A 21,146-nucleotide genomic window follows, 5' to 3' on the forward strand; every position below is an offset into this window, starting at 1 on the left:
TCTATTATTTTTCCTGCCAAAGTGCAAGACCTCACACTTGTCAGTATTATATTTCATCTGCCAAATGTCTGCCCAATCACTCAGCCTATCTATGTCCCCCTGCAGGGTTTCAATGTCCTCCGCACTCATTACACTCCCTCCCATCTTTGTGACATCAGTAAACTTCGATACGTTGCACTTAGTCCCTTTCTCCAAATCATTAATATAGATTGTAAAGAGTTGGGGTCCCAACACCGGCCCCTGCGGAACACCACTAGTCACTACATGAAGACTACACACCAACTAATTGTGCATCGATGTTCAACCAGCGAAGTGTATGTGTCTGAAAGAAAAATAATTGTAATGTTTTTGGGTTTGATCACCCCTCATACAAACCCTTCTCCCTCCTGCCGTCTGGGAAAAGGCACCGAAGCATTTGGGCTCTCACAACCAGACTATGTAACAGTTTCTTTCCCCCAAGTATCAGCGTCCTCAATACCCAAAGCCTGGACTAACACCTTACTGCCCTATTGTCCTGTTTATTATTTATTGTAATGCCTGCACTGTTTTGTGCACTTTATGCAGTCCTGGGCAGGTCTGTAGTCCAGTGTAGTTTTTTTCTGTGTTTTTTTTTTACGTAGTTCAGTCTAGTTTTTGTACTGTGTCATGTAACACCATGGTCCTGAAAAAACATTGTCTCATTTTCACTATGTAGTGTATCAGCTGTTATGGTCAAAATGACAATAAAAGTGACTTGACTTGACTTTTACTAAGCTAGTGACGATAATTTTTCAACAATGCTCCATTTTATTGCTCGGGGAATTTGTATCATCCTCAGCATTTTGTTGTTTCTCTCAGAGTACCTTGGTGCCACCTCCATCTTCTCTTCACCGTGGCAACTACTGTCTGCCTGTTGTGGGGAGTGTGTCTTTAAGAGATGATTATCTCCACTGAATGCTATGCTGCCAAGCAGTGGAAACTGAGTTAAATTGGTTGTATTCAAATCATGATGAAGTGTGTCTCTGGATGGAAAGCACATTAATATTGTTGCAAAATTGTATGCAGCCAATTCCTCATTTCACTTGGAGGAGCCCGATTTACTGCTACGCTTTAGCTTGCCAAACAAAGGAAAGGCCAATTTCTAGGCATGTATGTTAACAGCAACAACAAAGGCGGTCAGTAGTCTAGACATTTATTTCATTCTGTTTCAGGAAGATTTGCAGCCGCAACCCTCAAAATCAAACTGGGAGGCAGTCACAAGTTCTGTTCCGGTAAGTAAGCTGTTCCATGACAAAAGCATTTAACACACTGAGAGTCGTAAGTATCAATAAAGCTACTTAAAGGAATATCAACCTCATTTTCAACAGGTAAATTACATTCAAGTCACTTAAACTTTACACTGTTTCCACTTTAGCTCCAGCGTATATTTAACCTTTGTGTCTTTGTTTGAAAAGGTGGCTTGCTGTCTCGGTCTGGATTAGTTACCCCACCTACCACATTGGCTCAGCCTGCTTTTGTTTTATTATTTGCCGTTTCTATCTCTCCGAGCATGAAGGATATGCTCAGGCTGACCCTGTTGGACTTGACCTGCTCTGGATTTCAGAACTCCCACATTCTGTTGTCTGTTTCCTTGCTCTCTAACTGTTCCCATTGACCTCCTGACCAGATAACCTTCTATACCATGGTCACCACAGTTTTACCATATCCCCCCCTCTCCACTGCTTTGCAAATTCTTTTCGTGTCTTTTTCAGTCGTAACAAAGAGTCGATTCCCACAGATGCAGCCTGACCTGAGAACTTCAGTATTTTCTGTTTTTATTCTCTTCTAGATTTCCAGCAATTGTGGTTTTGTTTTTGATTTTCACAGGCCCAGGTGATTCTACTCTTCCTGCTGGTGTGCAGCACGAGTATGTTTAACTTTGCCTGGAAATTCACTTGCTTAACTCTACCTTTCTCAGTATTACATAAATGAAAATAAATGATTCCTAGAAAGTGGGTTCTTCCTGGATCAAACTGCACCACTGCCCAAATTTGGGCATGTTCTGTGAATGTGTGAGCCATCTTCCACAGTGGTCCCAGATATAATGATAGCATTCTAAATGTTCGGGCAGAAAACATGTCACATCTATTCAATGTGCCACTCACAACCTCACCAGGTTTCTTTGTGTTGCCTGTTTTGCCATTACAAAACTTTAAACTCCACCACATGGAAGCTGTCGCAGTGGGTTGCTTTAACTTGCTGATTTGTCACCTGTCTTTCCCATCTCCCAACTTCCATACATCACAGTGCCAACCTGTACAGCTACTCAAACTTGAAGCCCCAGCTTGGCACTGCACGCCCCTTCACAGCTTCCACTGTAGATCATCTGATGTAAACCCCAGCTCCAGCAGCTCACCCCTTGACTCAAGCAGCTGTCTGCTAAAGGCCATTGAATGTGGCTCCCCCAGCCAACTGGTCCCTTCATTCTCTACAAGTGACCACGGGATTCTGACTAATACACTTCCCTGCAGACCACAGTCCACCATCACCTCTCAACAGGAGCCAACATTCTCCAAACTCTTCCAACAACCAGGACAACCAGCTCCTCCTCCCCTTTGGCGCAGGGTGTGAAGGAGAGGCTTCTTTTTGTGTAAGAAGATCAACGTTGTTATGCTTTGGCCCTCGGGCTTCCAGTGGTGATGGCACTAATAAAGCGTCATTAGTGCACAATGCATTGACCGGTTACTTCGCTTCAGCAGGAGCCCGTCATTATCTTCAGAAATGGTTTTAAAGGATTTCATTCCATTTTGTGGCTGGAAATGACATTAACTACTCAGCGGTCATAAAATGGAAAGAAAAAAATTTACAACACAGACTTAGGCCTGTGCTGATCTCAATGATAGCAAGTGGGGCTCCTGAAATACTGTTTAAATATGACAATGGTTTCTGCCTCTAGCACCCTTTTACCCAGTTCCATTACCACATAATGGAAATTAAATATGCTTTTGAGTACACTTAACAGTGAAATAATGTTGCAGCTATGCAAGTCTACATTAGGCAGATGTATAACGTTGCCACATGGTAACAGTACTTAAAGGCTGCAGTGGGATTTAAACCTCCTTTAACATATCTGAGAATTTGTTTCGATTACAGATTCCCAAGCACCACGTAACTTTCTGGAAAAAGTATCACATGGAAGCTTCGTGGAATATCTGTAGTATAGCACATTAGTTTGGTGCTAGAGACAACAGTTATGTAATGCTAGGGGAATGCTGATGCTTTAATTTAACTATGAGGACTTTTAGATTTTATTGAAGAAGACATCAAGATCAATAAGCCTGCAATTAATGATTTGTAATGCCACAGCTTCTGTAAGCACTTTGCATCTAAAGTTCTGTTTGCACCACGGTAATGGTAATGACAAGCAAGGTTCAGGTTTGAATTGTTTGCAATTCAGTCATTACAGGCAGCTGATAATGATCAGTAAGCTCATAAAGGCCATTAACTAGTAGTTTCAAATAGGAATTGACAAAGAAACAGACAATAAAATCATAGGCAAGCTTTAGAGTGTTAATGAGAATTAAAAAACTTCAAAATGTACCAACCTAGCTGCCAATTTCCGTTTGTCCTTTAAGCTCCATGTGTACTACCTGGCCAGTTTCAGTTAAAAACACATGGTTATGTTTTGGTCTGGGTTTTGTAAGAATGCATTTATCATCTGATATTGACTGGCACCTCCTGAGTGCAAGGGGGATAGATGGGGCTGAATTTCTCAGGTGTGTTCAAGAAGGATTCTTGACGCAGTATCTGGACCGGCCGACAAGAGGAGAGGCTACACTAAATCTAGTTCTGGGTAATGAACCTGGTCAGGTAACAGACCTTTTGGTGGGGGAGCATTTTGGTGAGGGTGACCACAACTCCCTTAGCTTCAGCATAGCTATGGAAAGGGACAAAATCAGACGAAATGGTAAAGTGTTTAACTGGGGAAGGGCTAACTTTGAAGGGATGAAGCAGGAATTAGTGAGAGTAAATTGGAAACAGATGTTCAAAGGGGAAAGCACAGAAGTAATGTGGGAGAAGTTTAGGGACCACTTGAGCTGGGTTCAGGATAGGTTTGTCCAACTGAGGCAAGGAAAAACTGGTAGGAAAAGGGAACCATGGCTGATGAAACATGTGAGGCAACTCGTCAAGAGGAAAAGGGAAGTGTATGTTAGATATAAGAAGCAGGAAGTAGGAGGGGCTTATGAGAAATATAGGGTAGCCAGGAAGGAGCTAAAGAAAGGACTTAGGAGAGCTTGAAGGAGGCATGAGAAGGCCTTGGCATGTAGGATTAAGGAGAACCCCAAGGCGTTCTACGCGTAAGTGAAGAATAGGAGGATGACGAGAACAAAAGTGGGACCGCTAAAGGATAAAGAGGGCAACGTGTGCCTGGAGGCGGAGGAGGTTGGGGAGGTCCTAAATGAATACTTTGCTTCAGTATTCACAAGAGAAAAGGATCTTGATCAGGAGGAGGTCGAAATAGAGCGGGCCTGTGTGCTGGACTATGTAGAGATTAAGGAAGAAGAAGTGCTGGATCTTCTTAAAAACATTAAAATTGATAAATCCCCAGGGCCAGATATGATACACCCCAGTTTGTTGTGGGAATTGAGAGAAGAGATCACAGGAGCATTAGCTATGATCTTTGAATCCTCTTTGGCTGCAGGGGAAGTGCCAGAGGACTGGAGAATGGCAAATGTAGTTCCCTTGTTTAAAAAAGGTAATAGGGAGAAACTTGGGAACTATAGACTGGTGAGTCTTACGTCAGTGGTATGCAAACTACTGGAAAGGATTCTACAAGCATTTGGACAAGTACAGTCTACTCCTGGATAGTCAATATGGCTTTGTGAAGGGAAGATCGTGCCTCAAGAGCCTGATTGAGTTTTTTGAAGAGGTAACAAAAGAAATTGATGAGGGTAGGGCAGTAGATGTGGTCTACATGAACTTGACAAGGTCTCTCATGAGAGACTCATCCAGAAAGTCATGAGGCATGGGATAAGTGGAACCTTGGCTGTTTGGATAAAAATTGGCTTAAAGGAAGAAAGCAGAGGGTAGTTGTGGAAGGAAAGTATTCTGCCTGGAGGTCGGTGACTAGTGGAGTGCCACAGGGATCTGTCCTGGGACCCCTGCTATTTCTGATTTTTATAAATGACCTGGATGTAGAGGCGGAAGGATGGGTGAGTAAGTTTGCGGATGACACGAAGATTGGAGGAGTTGTGGATGGAGCTGTAGGTTGTCGAAGGTTACAAGCGGATATAGACAGGCTGCAGAGTTGGGCAGAAAAATAGCAGATGGAGTTCAATCTGGACAAGTGTGAGGTGATGCATTTTGGAAGGACAAACCAGAAGACTGAGTACAGGATTAATGGTCAGTTACTTAAGAGTGTGAATGAACAAAGGAATCTTGGGGTTCAAATCCATACATTCCTCAAGGTTGCTGTGCAGGTTAATAGGGTAGTTAAGAAGGCCTATGGGATGCTAGGCTTCATTAACAGGGGGATTGAGTTTAAGAGTAGAGAGGTCATATTGCAACTCTACAAATCTCTGGTGAGATCGCACTTAGAGTATTGTGTTCAATTCTGGTCACCTCATTATAGGAAGGATGTGAAAGCTATGGAGAGGGTGCAGAGGAGATTTACCAGGATGCTACCTGGTTTGGAGAACTGGGACTTTTCTCTTTGGAGAGTAGAAGAATGAGAGGTTTATGAGAGGCATTGATAGGGTGGATAGTCAGTACCTGTTTCCCAGGGCACCAATAGCAAACACCAGAGGGTATAGGTACAAAATTAAGGGAGATAAATTTATGGGAGACATCAGGGGTAAGTTTTTTACACAGAGGGTTGTGAGTGCCTGGAATGACTTGCCAAGGATGGTGGTGGGGGCTAAAACATTAGAGGTATTTAAGAGCCTCTTGGACAGGCACATGGATGAAAGAAAAATGGAGGGTTATGGGGTAGTGTGGGTTTAGTACTTTTTTTAAGGATTATATGGGTCGGCACAACATGGAGGGCTGAAGGGCCTGTACTGTGCTGTAGTGTTCTATGGTTCTATCTGCAGCATTTTGTCCTTTTTGCATTGATAAGATAAATATTTTGAGACCATACATTTGCATTCCTCAGCACAACTTCAGCAGGTCCATTGTGTGTAACACACCTATTTAAAGACGAGGCATTCCATCCAGAAGGGACCATGGCTCCTTCCTTCCTCTCAACTTCTGACTCTCTTCATTTGGTTTTCTCCTTCCCTCATTCCACCCGTCTCCCCATTCCATCCATCTTTCTCACTCTCCACGCTCCCCTAACTACTCTCCCTGTCTACTCCTTTTGCTCCCTTTCCTTTCCCTCCCTCCCTTCCCACCTCTTCTCTTCCTCCCCTCGCCACCTCCTGCATTAATTCCTGGCACTCACATGTCAGAGTCTGAGTGTGGTGTTTGGGTCAGAGACAGACTCTGACTTGGTGGAAGCTGTTGGGTGCCCTGGTTGAGGAATGGTGCCAGAGACAGGTCTGAGCTCAAGGCTTAATACTCACCTTGCAGGATACCTTAGCAGTTGCCCAGACCCTGGTGAGAGCTTTACTTTGCAGACAGTGTACAGCTACAGTTCTCTCCACAGGCTGCAAAACCCCAGTACTTCTTTACAATTCTAAACTTGCTTAGTAGTTCAGGTGTTCAGAAAAGGAGTCGTAAGGGAAGTAATGTTCTCTTTTCTTTTCCTTTGGTACATGCTGAATTTGTTCCAAAGTAAGACTGTTGGCCAACTTCTCTGTTCAACTGTTGCAAGATTAAGAGTCAATAAAAGTGAAGCAAGGGTGGGAATCTTCACAAGTGAAACACTTTGAACAAGTAGTACATTGTTAAGTTTTTTTTAAGTCTTTGATAAGACTTGCAAAAGCATTGAATTTATGGATTACTAATTAGTCGTTGCACTTCCTGTGTATGTCAAGAACTTGCATTAGTTAGAATAATTGATAGCTATTAATTAACATTTTGTTTAAACTTAACCACTCTTTAGCAATTATGACATTAATGTATACTTACCTTTCTGAAGAGGTTAAGAAGTAAGCTTAAGGCTGTAAAGTTCCTCTACACTATAACGCTACAGAAAACAGCAATATCATTTGAAATCTGTACTTCTTTGTCCGTATGCTGAATTGCTTCAGGACGTGGCAGTATCATTGCTCTTCATTTCATCTGCTTTGTAAAGCTCCTTTCTACAAGGCAATTTTATTACTTTTATCAGTGATGAATTATCAGTTCAATGATGTCTGCAGATTATTTTGGTCGTCTATCATTCTAAAATCATTACAACACCAAATGGTCTCAATTTGGGAATATATCTGAAATATCCAGTGGGCCCTCATTCTCGGACCCTTTTCGCAAATTAATAATCTAACTTTGAGTTAGTGTATATACATACCTTGACAGCATTTGTAGGCAAATTGTTATAAGATTCAAATTCTAGTTTTTATCACTTCCAAAGCAAAACAGTGGATGATCAATGGTGGCATTGTTACTGTGCCATGTATGAACTTGTACAACTGACTAATTTTTACAAGGAAACAAATAATCGACAGTAATAATCTCTGCATTTCAAGTATAATCATAAAAATTATTTTCTGCAGACAACCACCCCCCAAAAGTAAACATTCAAATTAATTATGCATATTGTAGCGATGTGCTACACACAGCGCTGAAATAACGACACACAGTCGGTAAGTCGTTTCGAGACTAGTTTATTCAAACTTTGCAGTGCTGGCATTTAATCCCTAGCGCCCGCCCTCTCCGGGCGGAAATGACATCAGAGGTGCATTACCAAAGTCTCCCCCCACGCGCTGGCTATTTGTGAGCCGGTTCGCCTGCACAGAAAGTGGGTCGTCACATAACCCCCCGCCCCCCCCCCCCCCCCCAGAACCGGCATACACCCCCCAATGTCCACAGTCTGGATCAGCCTCTGATTGGGAGGTCTGTCTCTGCGCCGCGGTGCCTGAACCTCGACCGGCTGCGCCAAGTCCACATGGGCTGGTTTGAGTCGGTCCACTGTGAAAATCTCCACTTACCCTCCAATGTCCAGGACGTACGTGGACCTGTTGTTGTTGATCACCGTAAACAGCCCCTCGTACAGCCACTGTAGCGGCGCCCGGTGTCCGCCCCTTCGTACAAACACAAACTTACAGTTCTGCAAGTCTTTGGGTACATGGGTCAGGGTCCGTCCGTGCTGTGAAGTTGGTACATGGGCCAGGTTGCCGAGCCTTTCGCGTAGCCTGTCCAGGACTGCTGCATGTTCTTCCTCTTGCCCCCTTGGGGCTGGTCTGAACTCTCCTGGGACAACCAGGGGTGTGCTGTACATCAACTCGGCCAACGAGGCCTGCAGGTCCTCTTTGGGCACTGTACGAATTCCAAGCAGGACCCAGGGAAGCTCATCCACCCAGTTAGGTCCTGTCAGGCAGGCCATGAGAGCCGACTTCAAGTGACGGTGGAAGCATTCCACCAGTCCGTTCAACTGTGGGTGGTAGGCAGTTGTGTGGTGTAGCTGCGTTCCCAACAGGCTGGCCACAGCTGACCACAGGCTGGAGGTGAACTGGGCGCCTCTGTCGGAGGTAATGTGGGCCAGTACCCCGAAGTGAGCTACCCAGGTTGCAATCAGTGCTCGGGCGCAGGTATCGGCAGATGTGTTGGTGAGCGGGACCGCCTCTGGCCACCTCGTGAACCGGTCTACCATAGTTAGGAGGTACTGCGCTCCTCAGGACACTGGTAGGGGGCCCACGATATCCACATGAATGTGGTCGAACCTCCAGTGGGTGGGTTCGAACTGCTGCTGCGGGGCTTTAGGGTGCCGCTGCACCTTGGCTGTTCAGCACTGCGCGCACGTTCTGGCCCATTCACTGACCTGTTTGCGAAGTCCGTGCCACGCAAACTTGCTGGAGACCAGCCGGACGGTTGTCCTGATAGAGGGGTGTGCCACTCCATGTATGGAGTCGAAAAATCGCTGCCTCCAGGCTGCCGGGACGATGGGGCGAGGTTGGCCGGTAGCCACGTCGCACAGGAGGGTCCTCTCACCTGGGCCTACGAGAAAGTCCTGCAGCTGCAAACCCGAGACTGCACTCCTGTAGCTGGGCATCTCGTCGTCTGCCTGCTGCGCCTCCGCCAGTGCTGCATAGTCCACCCCAGGCACAGGGCCTGGACAGCTGGTCTGGAGAGTGCGTCCGCCACGACGTTGTCCTTTCCCGAGACATGCTGGATGTCCGTCGTGTACTCGGAGACGTAGGACAGATGTCACTGCTGGTGAGCCGACCAGGGATCGGACAACTTTGTGAACGCGAATTTCAACAGTTTGTGGTCCGTGAACGCGGTGAATGGCCTGCCTTCTAAGAAGTACCTGAAATGCCGGATTGCCAGATACAGTGCCAACAGCTCCCGGTCGAAAGCACTGTACTTGAGTTTGGGTGGTCGTAGGTGCTTGCTGAAGAACGCCAGGGGTTGCCAGCGCCCCTCGATGAGCTGCTCCAGCACCCCACCAACTGTTGTGTCAACTGCGTCCACCGTGAGGGCGGTCGGAACATCTGTTCTGGGGCGCACCAGCATCGCAGCATCTACCAAAGCTCCCTTGGCTTTAACAAAAGAGGCTGCAGCCTCCTCGTCCCAAGTAATATCCTTTACCCGACATCAGGGTGTACAAAGGGCGCATGATACGAGCTGCTGAGGGGAGGGAACGGTGGTAGAAGTTCACCATACCAACCAACTCCTACAGGCCTTTGACCGTGTTGGGCTGGGCAAAGTGGCGGATCGTGTCTACCGTGGCGGGCAGAGATGTTGCCCCGTCTTTGGTAATCCTGTGGCCCAGGAAGTCGATGGTATCGAGACCGAACTGGCATTTGGCCGGGTTGATCGTGAGGCCGAAATCACTCAAGCGGGAGTAGAGCTGGCGGAGGTGGGACAGATGCTCCTGACGACAACTGCTGGCTATAAGGATGTTGTCCAAACAGATGAACACAAAGTCCAAGTCGCTTCCCACCGCATCCATTAGCCGCTGAAACATCTGTGCAGCATTCTTCAGGCCGATCGGCATTCGGAGGAACTCGAACAGGCTGAACAGGGTAATGAATGCTGTTTTGGGGATGTCCTCAGGGTGCACTGGGATTTGATGGTATCCCTGGACAAGGTCTACTTTGGAAAAGATTCTTGCCCCATGCCAGTTTGTTGCAAAGTCCTGTATGTGCGGCACGGGGTAGCAGTCTGGAGTTGTAGCCTCGTTCAGTCTGCGGTAATTGCCGCATGGTCTCCAACCTCCGGCTGCTTTGGGCACCATGTGCACAGGGGAGGCCCATGGGCTGTCGGACCTCCGTACGATCCCCAATTCCTCCATCCTCTTGAACTCCTCCTTCGCCAGGTGGAGCTTTTCCAGGGGGAGCCTTCGTGCGTGGGTGTGGAGGGGTGGTCCCTGGGTCAGGATGTGGTCCTGAACCCCATGTCTGGGCATGGCTGCCGTGAACTGCGGTATCAGAATCGATGGAAAGTCCGCCAGGATTCTGGTGAATTCGTTGTCCGACAGCGTGATGGAGTCCAGGTGTGCAGCTGGCAACTTGGCTTCACCCAGGGAGAACGTGTGGAAAGTCTCGGCATGTACCAGTCTTTTCCCTTGCAAGTCAACCAGCAGGCTGTGAGCTCGCAAGAAGTCTGCCCCCAGGAGTGGTTGGGCCACCGCGGCCAGTGTGAAGTCCCACATGAACCAGCTGGCGCCAAACTGCAGCTGCACTGTGCGGGTGCCGTAGGTCCGTATCGTACTGCCGTTTGCAGCCCTCAGGGTGGGTCCTGGCTTCCTGTTGCGGGTGTCGTACCCCGTCGGGGGCAAGACGCTGATTTCCGCTCCAGTGTTGACCAAGAAGCGGCGTCCCGACTGTTTGTCCCAGATGTACAAGAGGCTGTCCTGGTGGCCAGCCGCCATAGTCATCAGCAGTAGCTGGCCCTGGCCTTGACCCTTGCAGGGCGGGCAACAACGGTGGGCTTTTGTGCCCCACCACTGGTGGTAGAAACACCACTGTTCACCGTCCTCCTCACTCCTGCCTCTGTGTTGTGTGCGCCCCCCTGCCAGGCCTGGTCTGGTCTGCTGTTGGGCACGTGGCCTGGTAATCTGACCGACGGACGCCACGCTCTCCCTCTTGGCTTTCCTCAGCATGTCTGCCCGGGCCGCCACCTTCCGGGGGTCACTGAAATCTGCGTCGGCCAGCAGCAGATGTATGTCCTCGGGCAGTCGCTCTAGGAACGCTTGCTCAAACATGAGGCAGGGCTTGTGTCCGTCAGCCGGGGCCAGCACCTCGTTCATCAATGCTGATGGCAGCCTGTCTCCCAAACCGTCCAGGTGAAGCAGGCGGGCACCCTGCTCACGCCGTGAGAGGCCAAAGGTCCCAATGAGCAGCGCTTTGAATGCTTCATATTTGCCTTCTTCCGGGGGCGACTGTATGAAATCTGCAACCTGGGCGGCCGTCTCCTGGTCAAGGGCGCTCACCACGTGATAGTAACACGTGGAATCAGAAGATATCTGCCGAATCTGGAACTGAGCTTCTGCTTGGCTAAACCACACACGTGGTCGCAGCATCCAGAAAGTCGGCAGTTTGAGCGAAACTTTGTGAACAGATGAAGAGTCGGTCATCTTTGGTCCAAATCCCGTTTGGACCGTCGGGGTCACCAATGTAGCGATGTGCTACATACAACACTGAAATAATGACACGCAGTCGGTAAGTCGTTTCAAGACTAGTTTATTCAAACATCATGGTGCTCACCCTCTCCGGGCGGAAATGACATCAGAGGTGCATTACCAAAGTCTCCCCCCGCGCGCTGGCTACTTGTGAGCCGGTTCGCCTGCGCAGAAAAGTGGGTCGCCACAATATGACCCATCTGCTACCAGATTCACTGATCAAGTCAGTGGCATTAAAAGCGCAGTCTTCCCTGAATGCTTGAACCATTTTTTTTGCTTTATATATAACTACTTGAGTGCATTGTGACGTTTAAGTGAATTTTACATTAGTCCATAATACCCACAGTATTGATTGACCAATGATTGAACACTGGTGATAATTAGCATAATATACAGCCCTGTGTAAAAACCCTGGGCACACAGATATAGCTAGGGTACCTAAAACTTTTGCATAAAAGTACTTAGCTTTGTATTAGTTCAGAAGCATTAAGTGTTATTTGGCGACTGGAAAGACATACAATATTTTGCAGAAGTCTTAGGCATCCTAAACCTGGTATGTTTTGGGGGACCACTTTGTCTAGCACCTCTGCACCATCCGCCACAAGTGGGACTTCCTGGTGATTAAACATTTTAATTCCGGTTCCCATTTCTGTTCCAACATGGCCTCCTCTTGTGGAAAGACGAGGCCACCCTCAGGGTGGAGAAGCAACGCCTGATATTCTGTCTGGGTCCCCTCCAAGCAGATGATATGTATATCTCATTCTCCTTCCAGTGTACAACATTTCACCCTCCCCTTCCCTTATTCTCCATTCTGACCTGCTACTACTTCTCACCTGCCTCTTATTTCGCCCTGGATCCCATCCTCCTTCCCTTTCTCCTTTTGCCCACTCTCCACTCCTATCAGATGATTACTTCTCCAGTCTTTGACCTGTCCCACCCACCTGGCTTCACCTATCACTCTCTAGCTAGCCTCCTTCCCCTCCCCTCATCTTTTACTTCCCTTCCCTGAGTCCTGATGAAGGGTCTCAGCCTGAAACGTTGACTGTTTACTCTTTTCCATGGATATTACCTGGCCTGCTGGGGTTCCTCCAGCATTTCGTGTGTGTTGCTTCGGATTTCCAGCATCTGCAGATTTTCTCTTGTTTGTGATTTACTAAGGAGTCTAGCTAGTAAAGACTTTTGCGCTTATATTGTTGATGGTTTATGTATCTGGCGTGTATTTTGCTGTGGAGCTGTATCAATGAGTATCAGATGAATTAATCATGTGAAATACTGATCTAGATAAAGAGAAAATACTTCTAGTGTTTAGAATGATGGAATGAGTTCGAGGTACCTAAATGGCACTTGGTTTATGGTGTTATGCAGGGATCGTCGTTACAGCAGTCAGCCGCTACAGCTTCACCACTGACTGCAGACTCTTTGGATGAAGCGATTGCTGGATTTGATACAATAGAAGAGCTCCTGAAGCACTTAAATCCAGAATTTTGGGAAGAGGACCTTAATAATATTTTTCAAGAAAAACACCAGTTTCGAGGCAGAATATTACATGGGGAAACATCCCATCGTCACCGGAAGACCAAAGGTAAGAAGCTTGTTCATGGTTTAGTTAATTTAATCCAGTACCTGTCACACATATTGAAGTTAGTGAATGGAATGGAAGATTTTATTTCAAAATGCATGGAAACATCCAATGTTCAGACCCTCATTTTAAAGATGTCATATCTTACCTGCTTCGTCTGGAGCAGCTATTTCAGTGTTAAGCATGCCCTGTAAGGTTAAGAGTTAATGGAGGAACATTCGTTTCATTTTGGCTACACTGCCCAGGCCACCCACTGACTCTGCTGAAAACTGCACGTTCTCAGTGCATGTGTCACAAAAATCTGTTCAAGAGAATGAAAACAAAGTCACGTTTGCAAAGAATTAGACTGATTATATAAACAGGGCACTCCAGTCTATGCTTGTGTTTATGTTCCACACACCTCCTCAGCTAAGTATTTCCACATAACCCTGAATTAGCTGCTTCTTCTTCACAGAATTCTTGGTAATTACTTTATATTGATGACTGCTAGTTTTGAGCCACACACAAGGAAACATGAATTCTTTGTCTACTCTGTTAAAACTTTCATCCAGAGTGAAGGTGATTGGCTAAATGCCCTATCAATCAAGCTTAGTGTTCGTAGACATGACTGATAAATTTTATGCAGTTTATTCATGAATAACTATCTTATTTGATTTTTTTTCCCCTGAAGGAATAACCCTGATTTTTAAAGTCAGAAGTTGCTGTAGTTCCCATTTTCTCAGACAGAATCGGTTGGTGCACAATCGCTGTTTTTTCTATCAGTCACAGGCCCCTCAGTTCACTGGGTGCTTAAGTATTCATATAAATCAATGCTACACTAATTGTTTGTTAAATGGAATCTGATACAATAGGGTCTGAGAGTAGCAGTCAGGCAAGACCATAATTTAGAGTGAGGAAAATCAGCCTGGTTTCCAATTCCAACTCATAAACAAGTAATTTCCACTGAAAGTGATAATACCAGTAATGGCTGAATTATGTGCAGCTGGGAATACTACACCTCTGTATGTTTGAATAACTTGTCAGCTCTCACCATCGGAGGCCAGACAGGAAGAATCACTGCTCGAGATAAAATAATTATTTATTTCCACTGCTAGCATTTTGTGAAACAGCAACATAAGCTCCTAGAGTACTTTCTTTCAACAGTGAAATAAAAAGTGACAGAGTCAGATTTAATATCACTGGCATGTGGAGTGAAATTTGGTATTTTGCAGCAGCAGTACAGTGCAATATGTAATTTTAAAAACTATAAATTAGAACAAGAATGTGCATGCATGTGTAAATACTTTATATACTGTAACTTATACTTAATTGTAGGAAAGAATATTTAAGTACAAAGCATTAATTCCACAGTGACCTATCTTTTTAACATCAGGATGAATTCTGATAGTTTTACCTACAATGAATACAACATATCAGTACAGGGAGAATAGTTGTACTCTGAGGAAGATAAATAGTAAGTGAGGGTTGAAAAGAGGAAATGTCTGATTTACAAAAATTAAGATAAAAATCTCTGAGGAAATACCTTAGCAGTAGAGGGTATGGTTGATGTTTTGTTTGTTTCCTTTGAGGAAGATGATTGATGATATGGAGGAAAAGGAAATATTAGTGACACTTGTGAAGAACAGTACAGTTAAGAGTTTAGAGAAAGAATGTTTATTTTAACATAAAAATGTTTTCATCATATAAGTGAGGAATGAATTTAAGTATGTGCTGAATTCATTAATTTGTTATGGATAATTTTTAGATAGAGCATAAATGGGTTTTCTGTTAGAAATAATCTTCTGCCTTTACTTTGTGGAAGAAGAGGAGACGGAAGAACATGACCATAAGACTGTAGGACATAGGAGCAGAATTAGGCCGTTCAGCTCATCGAGCCTGTTCTGCCATTCCAATCATGGTTGGTTTATTGGCCCTCTCAACCCCATTTTCATGCCTTCTCTCCATAAACTTAGCCCTGACTAATCTAATGGAATACTTGACCATATTTTTTTGAATGGAAATGAATGACATCATGAACAGAGAGCCCAGCATCAGAGAATTCCAGCAGGAGCTCTTAGTTCCATTTACCTGAGGAAAGGAAACAAAAGCATAGCTTGACTGGGTTATGAATGATAACGTTTTCCTCGCTGCGCTGCATGTTTACGCCTCTGTGATATGGCAGACAGTCCTTTGATTTCCACATCTAACCAGTCCACCATTAAGATGCCATCAACTGAACACATTAAGACCCACATTTATAATATTGATGAAAGTCATTCCAAACTTTGACAAGAACATCATCTGCACAGCAGCAGAATCTCTGGATAAACCCCAAGTGGAGAGTTATCAATATAATTTGTCTTTGTTGTCAATCGTGATTGTTTTCATTACAGGGAAGCAAAAAAAAACCAAACTCAGATATTTGACACCAATTTTCACTTCAGTGGATCCTTTATACTTGGCCATTGAAGCTTGTAGTGAAAATAGTGCTTGTCAGAAGATAGCCAATACAAATGGTATCATGTGTCAGCATAAATCAATACTTCTGTTCGAAGAAATGTATTATGTTTTAAATTAACAAAAAATGATGAGCTAGTTTTATGGATTTCTTGGTTCTCAATTAACGGACATTTTACTGACAATCTGAGAAAGTTGCAACGCTGTTTAGTCATTTGAGAATTAACATTTTGTGTCATTGAATGATCGTTTATTCTGAAACTTTTATGCTTTGATTTTGATTCAAAACTGGAGGTCAGGATAGGTAGCTGCTTTGCTTTGATTGTAATATGTACTTCAAAGAAAATCCGTTTCTAAAAAAGTGTTCCTCAGGGCAACATACGAGGCAATGAATAGAATGATTCCAAAATCTAGACATCAAACTAGTCCACCCTTTATGGCAAAAGACATCTCAACCCCCAAGTGCCTGGAGTGAATTAGATTTGTGCAGCGTCTATCTATTTCTAGTTGTCACTAAAACTTGGCACTAAGTAATACAAAGTGGAAATCATCAGATTGCACGAAAACTCAATATTCAGAGAAACAGAAGAGTCATACATCAGTACTGGTAGCTTCTCTTCAAAATATTTAGCAAGTGGTCATTCTGCACCAAAGATGTCAAGCTCTTAAATTGTTGCATGGTATCACTTAGTCCTCAAACGGTCAGGATGCACAATTGTTCCCCATTATCCTCTACAAATTTCTTGCTCCTAGAACACTCTTTCAGGAGTATTCTCCCAAATACCCTTCTTGACTCCACAATAACTGCACAAAACTTCCAGTTTTGAACTCTATTGACCACACTGGCAGCATCCTGCTGATTCCTTTGCAAGTCCTTTGTATACATTTTAAAGGACTACAATTGGAATGCATTCACTTAGAAACTCATTTAGGATTAAAGTGGCCAGAACACTCATGAACAAATTTAAAACTGCAGCTGCTACTTTACAAAGTGAAATCTATTCATGGGGACAAAAATAAAACATCAGTGATAGAATCAGGAATAAATCTGTTGGCATCTGTAAAGAAAGAGATTCTACAGATGCTGGAAACCCAAAGTAACACACACACACAATGCTAGAGGAACTCACAAATCAGGCAGCGTCTATGGAAAGGAATAAACAGTCAACATTGCAGGTCAAGACAGAGTACGAAGGGGGGAGGGGAAGGCATACAAGCTGGAAAGGTGAGAGGTGAAGCCAGGTGGCTGGGGGAGGGGAGAATGAAGTAAGAAGCTGGGAGGTGATAAGTGGAAAAATTCTGGCTTCTTCTCCCTTCCATTCCAGTCCAGATGAGATGTCAACTGTTCATTCCTTTCCATAAATGCTGCCTGACCTGCTGATTTCTTCCAGCATTTTGTGTGTTCGTATTTTTAATTCTTATTTGAAAATAAAACATTTTTCAATTTTCTTTGTTATTTGCAGTAATGATAATCTTTAAATTTACCATTTCTCTACAAATTAGTTATAATTAGGGGATAAAGTCTAATTTTTGTGAGGATTATCTACTTTTTTCTGAAAATAATTGTTTCCAGCACATCTGCATTTTATAACAAACATTTTAATATTGTCTGTTCCTCTGATTTCAATAAATTGGTGTTAATAATAGAGACAACAATTTCTACTGAATCTCAATAGAAGAAATTTCACATTCAGATTGCAGAAATTCCTGCTGAGTAGTATTGATCCAAAAAAAACAGATTATGTCACTCCTTTAATCATGGGGCATAAATACGGTATCACTTAGTATGTAGGTTAAACTAGTATAGAGCTAACTAAAAACATTTTCTGGTACTTGCAGTTACTTATAACAAATATTGTTCATTTTTGAAGAACAGGTTGAAGCTAAAACACTTAAGCAATTAAAAACATTCTGGCCTGAGGACATTAGCTGATAAATAAAGGTGGGCATCCATTGATTTTGTGAAATTGGAATACAGGAGCAATGGATTTCGCGAAAGATCTATACCTCAGAACTATTCATAGTAATAATGCGTGTGTGTTTTTTTCACAAGTACAAAGTCATAAATATAACAGCTCAGTGTGCTTGGCACCTTCTCATTCTATAATACAGTGATATTGAAATGTGTGATTTTTGCCTAACATTCTTAAGCTGCTTTTGATGTGGCACAATTTTTTTTCGCTCAAAGTAACATCAATTAATCCTGAGTGTGTAAACCTTAAACAAAATGGATCAATATAAATTAATGCAATTATTAAAGAGGCCAGTAAAATAATTTACTCATAGAAGATGGTGCAGGGTATCTGTGGGAAGAGCAGCAGAGTTAATATTTCAAATGACTGACCCATCCCCAGAAGTTGCCCTCCAAGCCACACGTCATCCAGTCTGGGAATCTAGCATTGTCTGTCACAATGAAAATCCTGGAACTCTCTGCTGAACGGCATTGTGGGTATACATGGACTGCCATGGTTCAAAAAGGCACCTCACCACCTCCCTCTCCTAGAGTGGAACAATGCAATGCCTGCTCATCCTGCAAAGCCTACAATCCCTGAATGAATATATTAAAAAGTAGAGAAAATGGGAGCAAAAGAGAAAAATTAAATGATAAAAGGGGTAATTGTTTAAGATACTAGCTGGATAATTAAAGGAACAATAATTATTTGGATGAGGTATATTTATAGATGTATATTGATTATCTGAAATTATGTGAAAGAATGTTGCCTAACTCTGAAATAAAACTAATACAATGCTGATCCTTCTCTTGCACCATTCCACATAACATCATGTCCATGGTCAGGCTCCCAGTCGCATCCACTACAAACCAATAAAGTCTCACACTCTGTGGCTAAGTTGCCTACACATTTTTGCACTGCAATTTTTGTGAGAAGTCTTTTCCATCTCTATTACACCTGCCTCATGCCTGAAGTACCTACTTTGCTCACAATAAGAAGCAGGACATTATTACTTGCAAAGCAAAATGTTAGTGGTTGAACTTTGAAGAGATGAGTGAAATTGCCTGATTATTCATTTATGAGAATTATTTTTTAATAAAGTTTCCATGTTATGGTCCAGTATGTTCAACTAATTATTAAACATGTTCACTTAAAAGAAAATAACAGAGTTGTACTATCATGATGCATAGTTTAATGGTTGTAGCTAATGGAACTGTATCATGACAAAAAGGTCTTGTTTTCCAAATGGAGAAATACTGAAAATGTTAAAAGATGAATATTTTCTGAACCCAGTTACAGGAAATATTTATATTTTTAAGACCAAAGTCTAACTTATTTTCATCAAATCTCTTTTTGTAGCTGACTTGAACAGAATGAATAATGACGTTAAACGCTACAGCTGCACCCCTCGAAACTACTCGGTTAACCTTAGAGAAGAGCTGAAGCAAACAAATGCAGTTTTCTTCCCTCGTTGCCTTCTCGTTCAGCGTTGTGGTGGAAACTGTGGCTGTGGTACCGAACACTGGGGATTCTGCAACTGCGTGCAAGCCAAAACTGTTAAAAGATATCATGAGGTATCTACAACTAAGTTATATCTAACTACCACAATGATGTAAATCTGATTGTTCCAGAAAGCCCATGCATCTTTTTTTTCTGATGCATGGCAACACTAAGAGTATGCAGATAGCAACATATACCAGAGTGCATAATGTGTCAGAACCACTGTTGTCATCTTTTATAAGATCTTTTGGCAACTTCCTGTTACTGACATCCCACAAGTTCATAAGAAGGAATGTATGAACTGAGGTACTCAGGCCATGACTTTGATTGCTTCAATTAATAGGAGAGAAACTTTGATACAGACGTTTACAAAGGGATGTCTGTGTTGTTTCACCACTTACCTTGTAGACAGAAATTAAAAATTGTTGAGATACTGTGTATGCCTGCTAGATTCAAGCATTGGCAGGGTCATTTTAGCTCTGAAATAGCTTTTATAAAATTAATTTATGATACACTGGTGCCACAAGCAAGGCAGATATTTATTGCTCCATTCAGATTTGATGAATGCCAGTAAGTGTTCAGCAAGGGGTTCAGTTGGCAAAGTTAGCTTGGCAGTGCAGCTGTATGTAACTTAAATTCTTTCAAACCTGTGCTTAATCCTATTTGTTCCTGGGCTAAGTGACATGCTGGGCCATTCCAAAATAACAATTTCTTAGTTCATAATGTGGATCTGGTGTTATATATTAAACAGGCGGGATGAAAATGCAGATTTCTTATCCTGAAGAACAGTGAACTGGATAGTTTCTATGACACTCCAGACCTTTTGTGGTCACTGTTGTTGATACATAAAATATATTATTTAATTCTATATTAATTAGATCGACACATTTCAAATTCCTCAGCTGCCAAAGTGAGACTCAGAAATGTTGTTCCAGATCATTAGTTCAGTCCATGAGTGTAAATCCTATAATTTAACTAGCATGTCTCCAAACCTTGAGGTACTTCTCTAGCTGTGACAAATTTTACCATCATATTTATAGACTTAATCCTTGAAAAATAATCCAGAACCTTCCAGTATTGGACATAAATTGTCACTGATTTAATCACATCAGGATTATATCAAGCTTCTAAAGCTGATTTATATTCATGAACTAATATGCACTATAAAAGGGAAATTTAAAATTAGAAACTGCTTGTCTTCTGAGTTTAAGTTCATGCAGAAGTCCAACCACGTCTTTTAAATTCTGACATTTTACATCTGAGAATATAAGATTACTGCTGAGGCCAATTATACTGAACTGTGAAACCGCTCAAACGGGGTAAATTAGTTTTATATATAGACAGGGAGCGGTTATGCAGCAGCTTCAGCTGTAGTCTTGATCACTCAAAGCCCTTTTTGTGCTATTAAGCTGAAAGCGTTTTTTTACATCATGAAGTTGGAAAGGATTCGGTTGAAAGCTCTTTTTGATATTTCTGATATTCAGTTTGGAAATTGCCATGTTCTGAGTAAATAGAAAGGCTCTGAGATATTTTTCACAAGCAGCTCACAGATACCAACTTACTCAAGCCTTTCCAATAAAAGTAACTATGAGAACTATGAGCAATGTTTCTGATATCGCAGAAGCTCGGGTATTCAAAAATTAAGTAGTTGAATTATGCTAATCACACTGTTAGTAAGGATTCTTTGCTGTGTGAAAGAAAGGAAGACAATTTTCGAATTGGTCTATTTTAGGATCAAGACCGAAGTATTAACACTTCTGAACATTGTACTGATAACCAAAATAATTCACGGTATGCAGGCTGGGATACTAGAAGTTTTCATCCTTTTAGATCCCTAAATCACTATTGACTATAACTTTAGTTTAATGACCATTTCAGCAGCGGAAATATTTGATGCCTTGAATTGTTCATCTTGTACTTAATCAAAAATATGCCTAGGAGCAAACTTTATCCAACTGCACTTTCCATTAGAGAATCATGGAACATCTGGAAGAGT

The 21,146-nt window shown here is 43.1% G+C and overlaps 1 protein-coding gene across 3 annotated transcripts in view; it reads left to right on the plus strand.

Moving 5' to 3' along the window:
- The window catches only part of pdgfd (platelet derived growth factor d), a 125,968-nt gene that overhangs the window by 92,118 nt on the left and 12,704 nt on the right, over window positions 1–21,146 (plus strand). For 2 of the 3 annotated variants that reach the window (XM_059964315.1, XM_059964314.1), the window contains exons 4-6: window positions 1,191–1,250; window positions 13,049–13,265; window positions 19,010–19,224. In XM_059964315.1, coding sequence (XP_059820298.1) covers window positions 1,191–1,250; window positions 13,049–13,265; window positions 19,010–19,224 — 492 coding nt within the window. The remainder of the gene's footprint in view (window positions 1–1,190; window positions 1,251–13,048; window positions 13,266–19,009; window positions 19,225–21,146) is intronic. The other variant, XM_059964316.1, reaches the window with a different exon arrangement.

This window comes from Hypanus sabinus, chromosome 3 (genome assembly GCF_030144855.1).
Source record: "Hypanus sabinus isolate sHypSab1 chromosome 3, sHypSab1.hap1, whole genome shotgun sequence".
Classification (NCBI taxonomy): domain Eukaryota; kingdom Metazoa; phylum Chordata; class Chondrichthyes; order Myliobatiformes; family Dasyatidae; genus Hypanus; species Hypanus sabinus.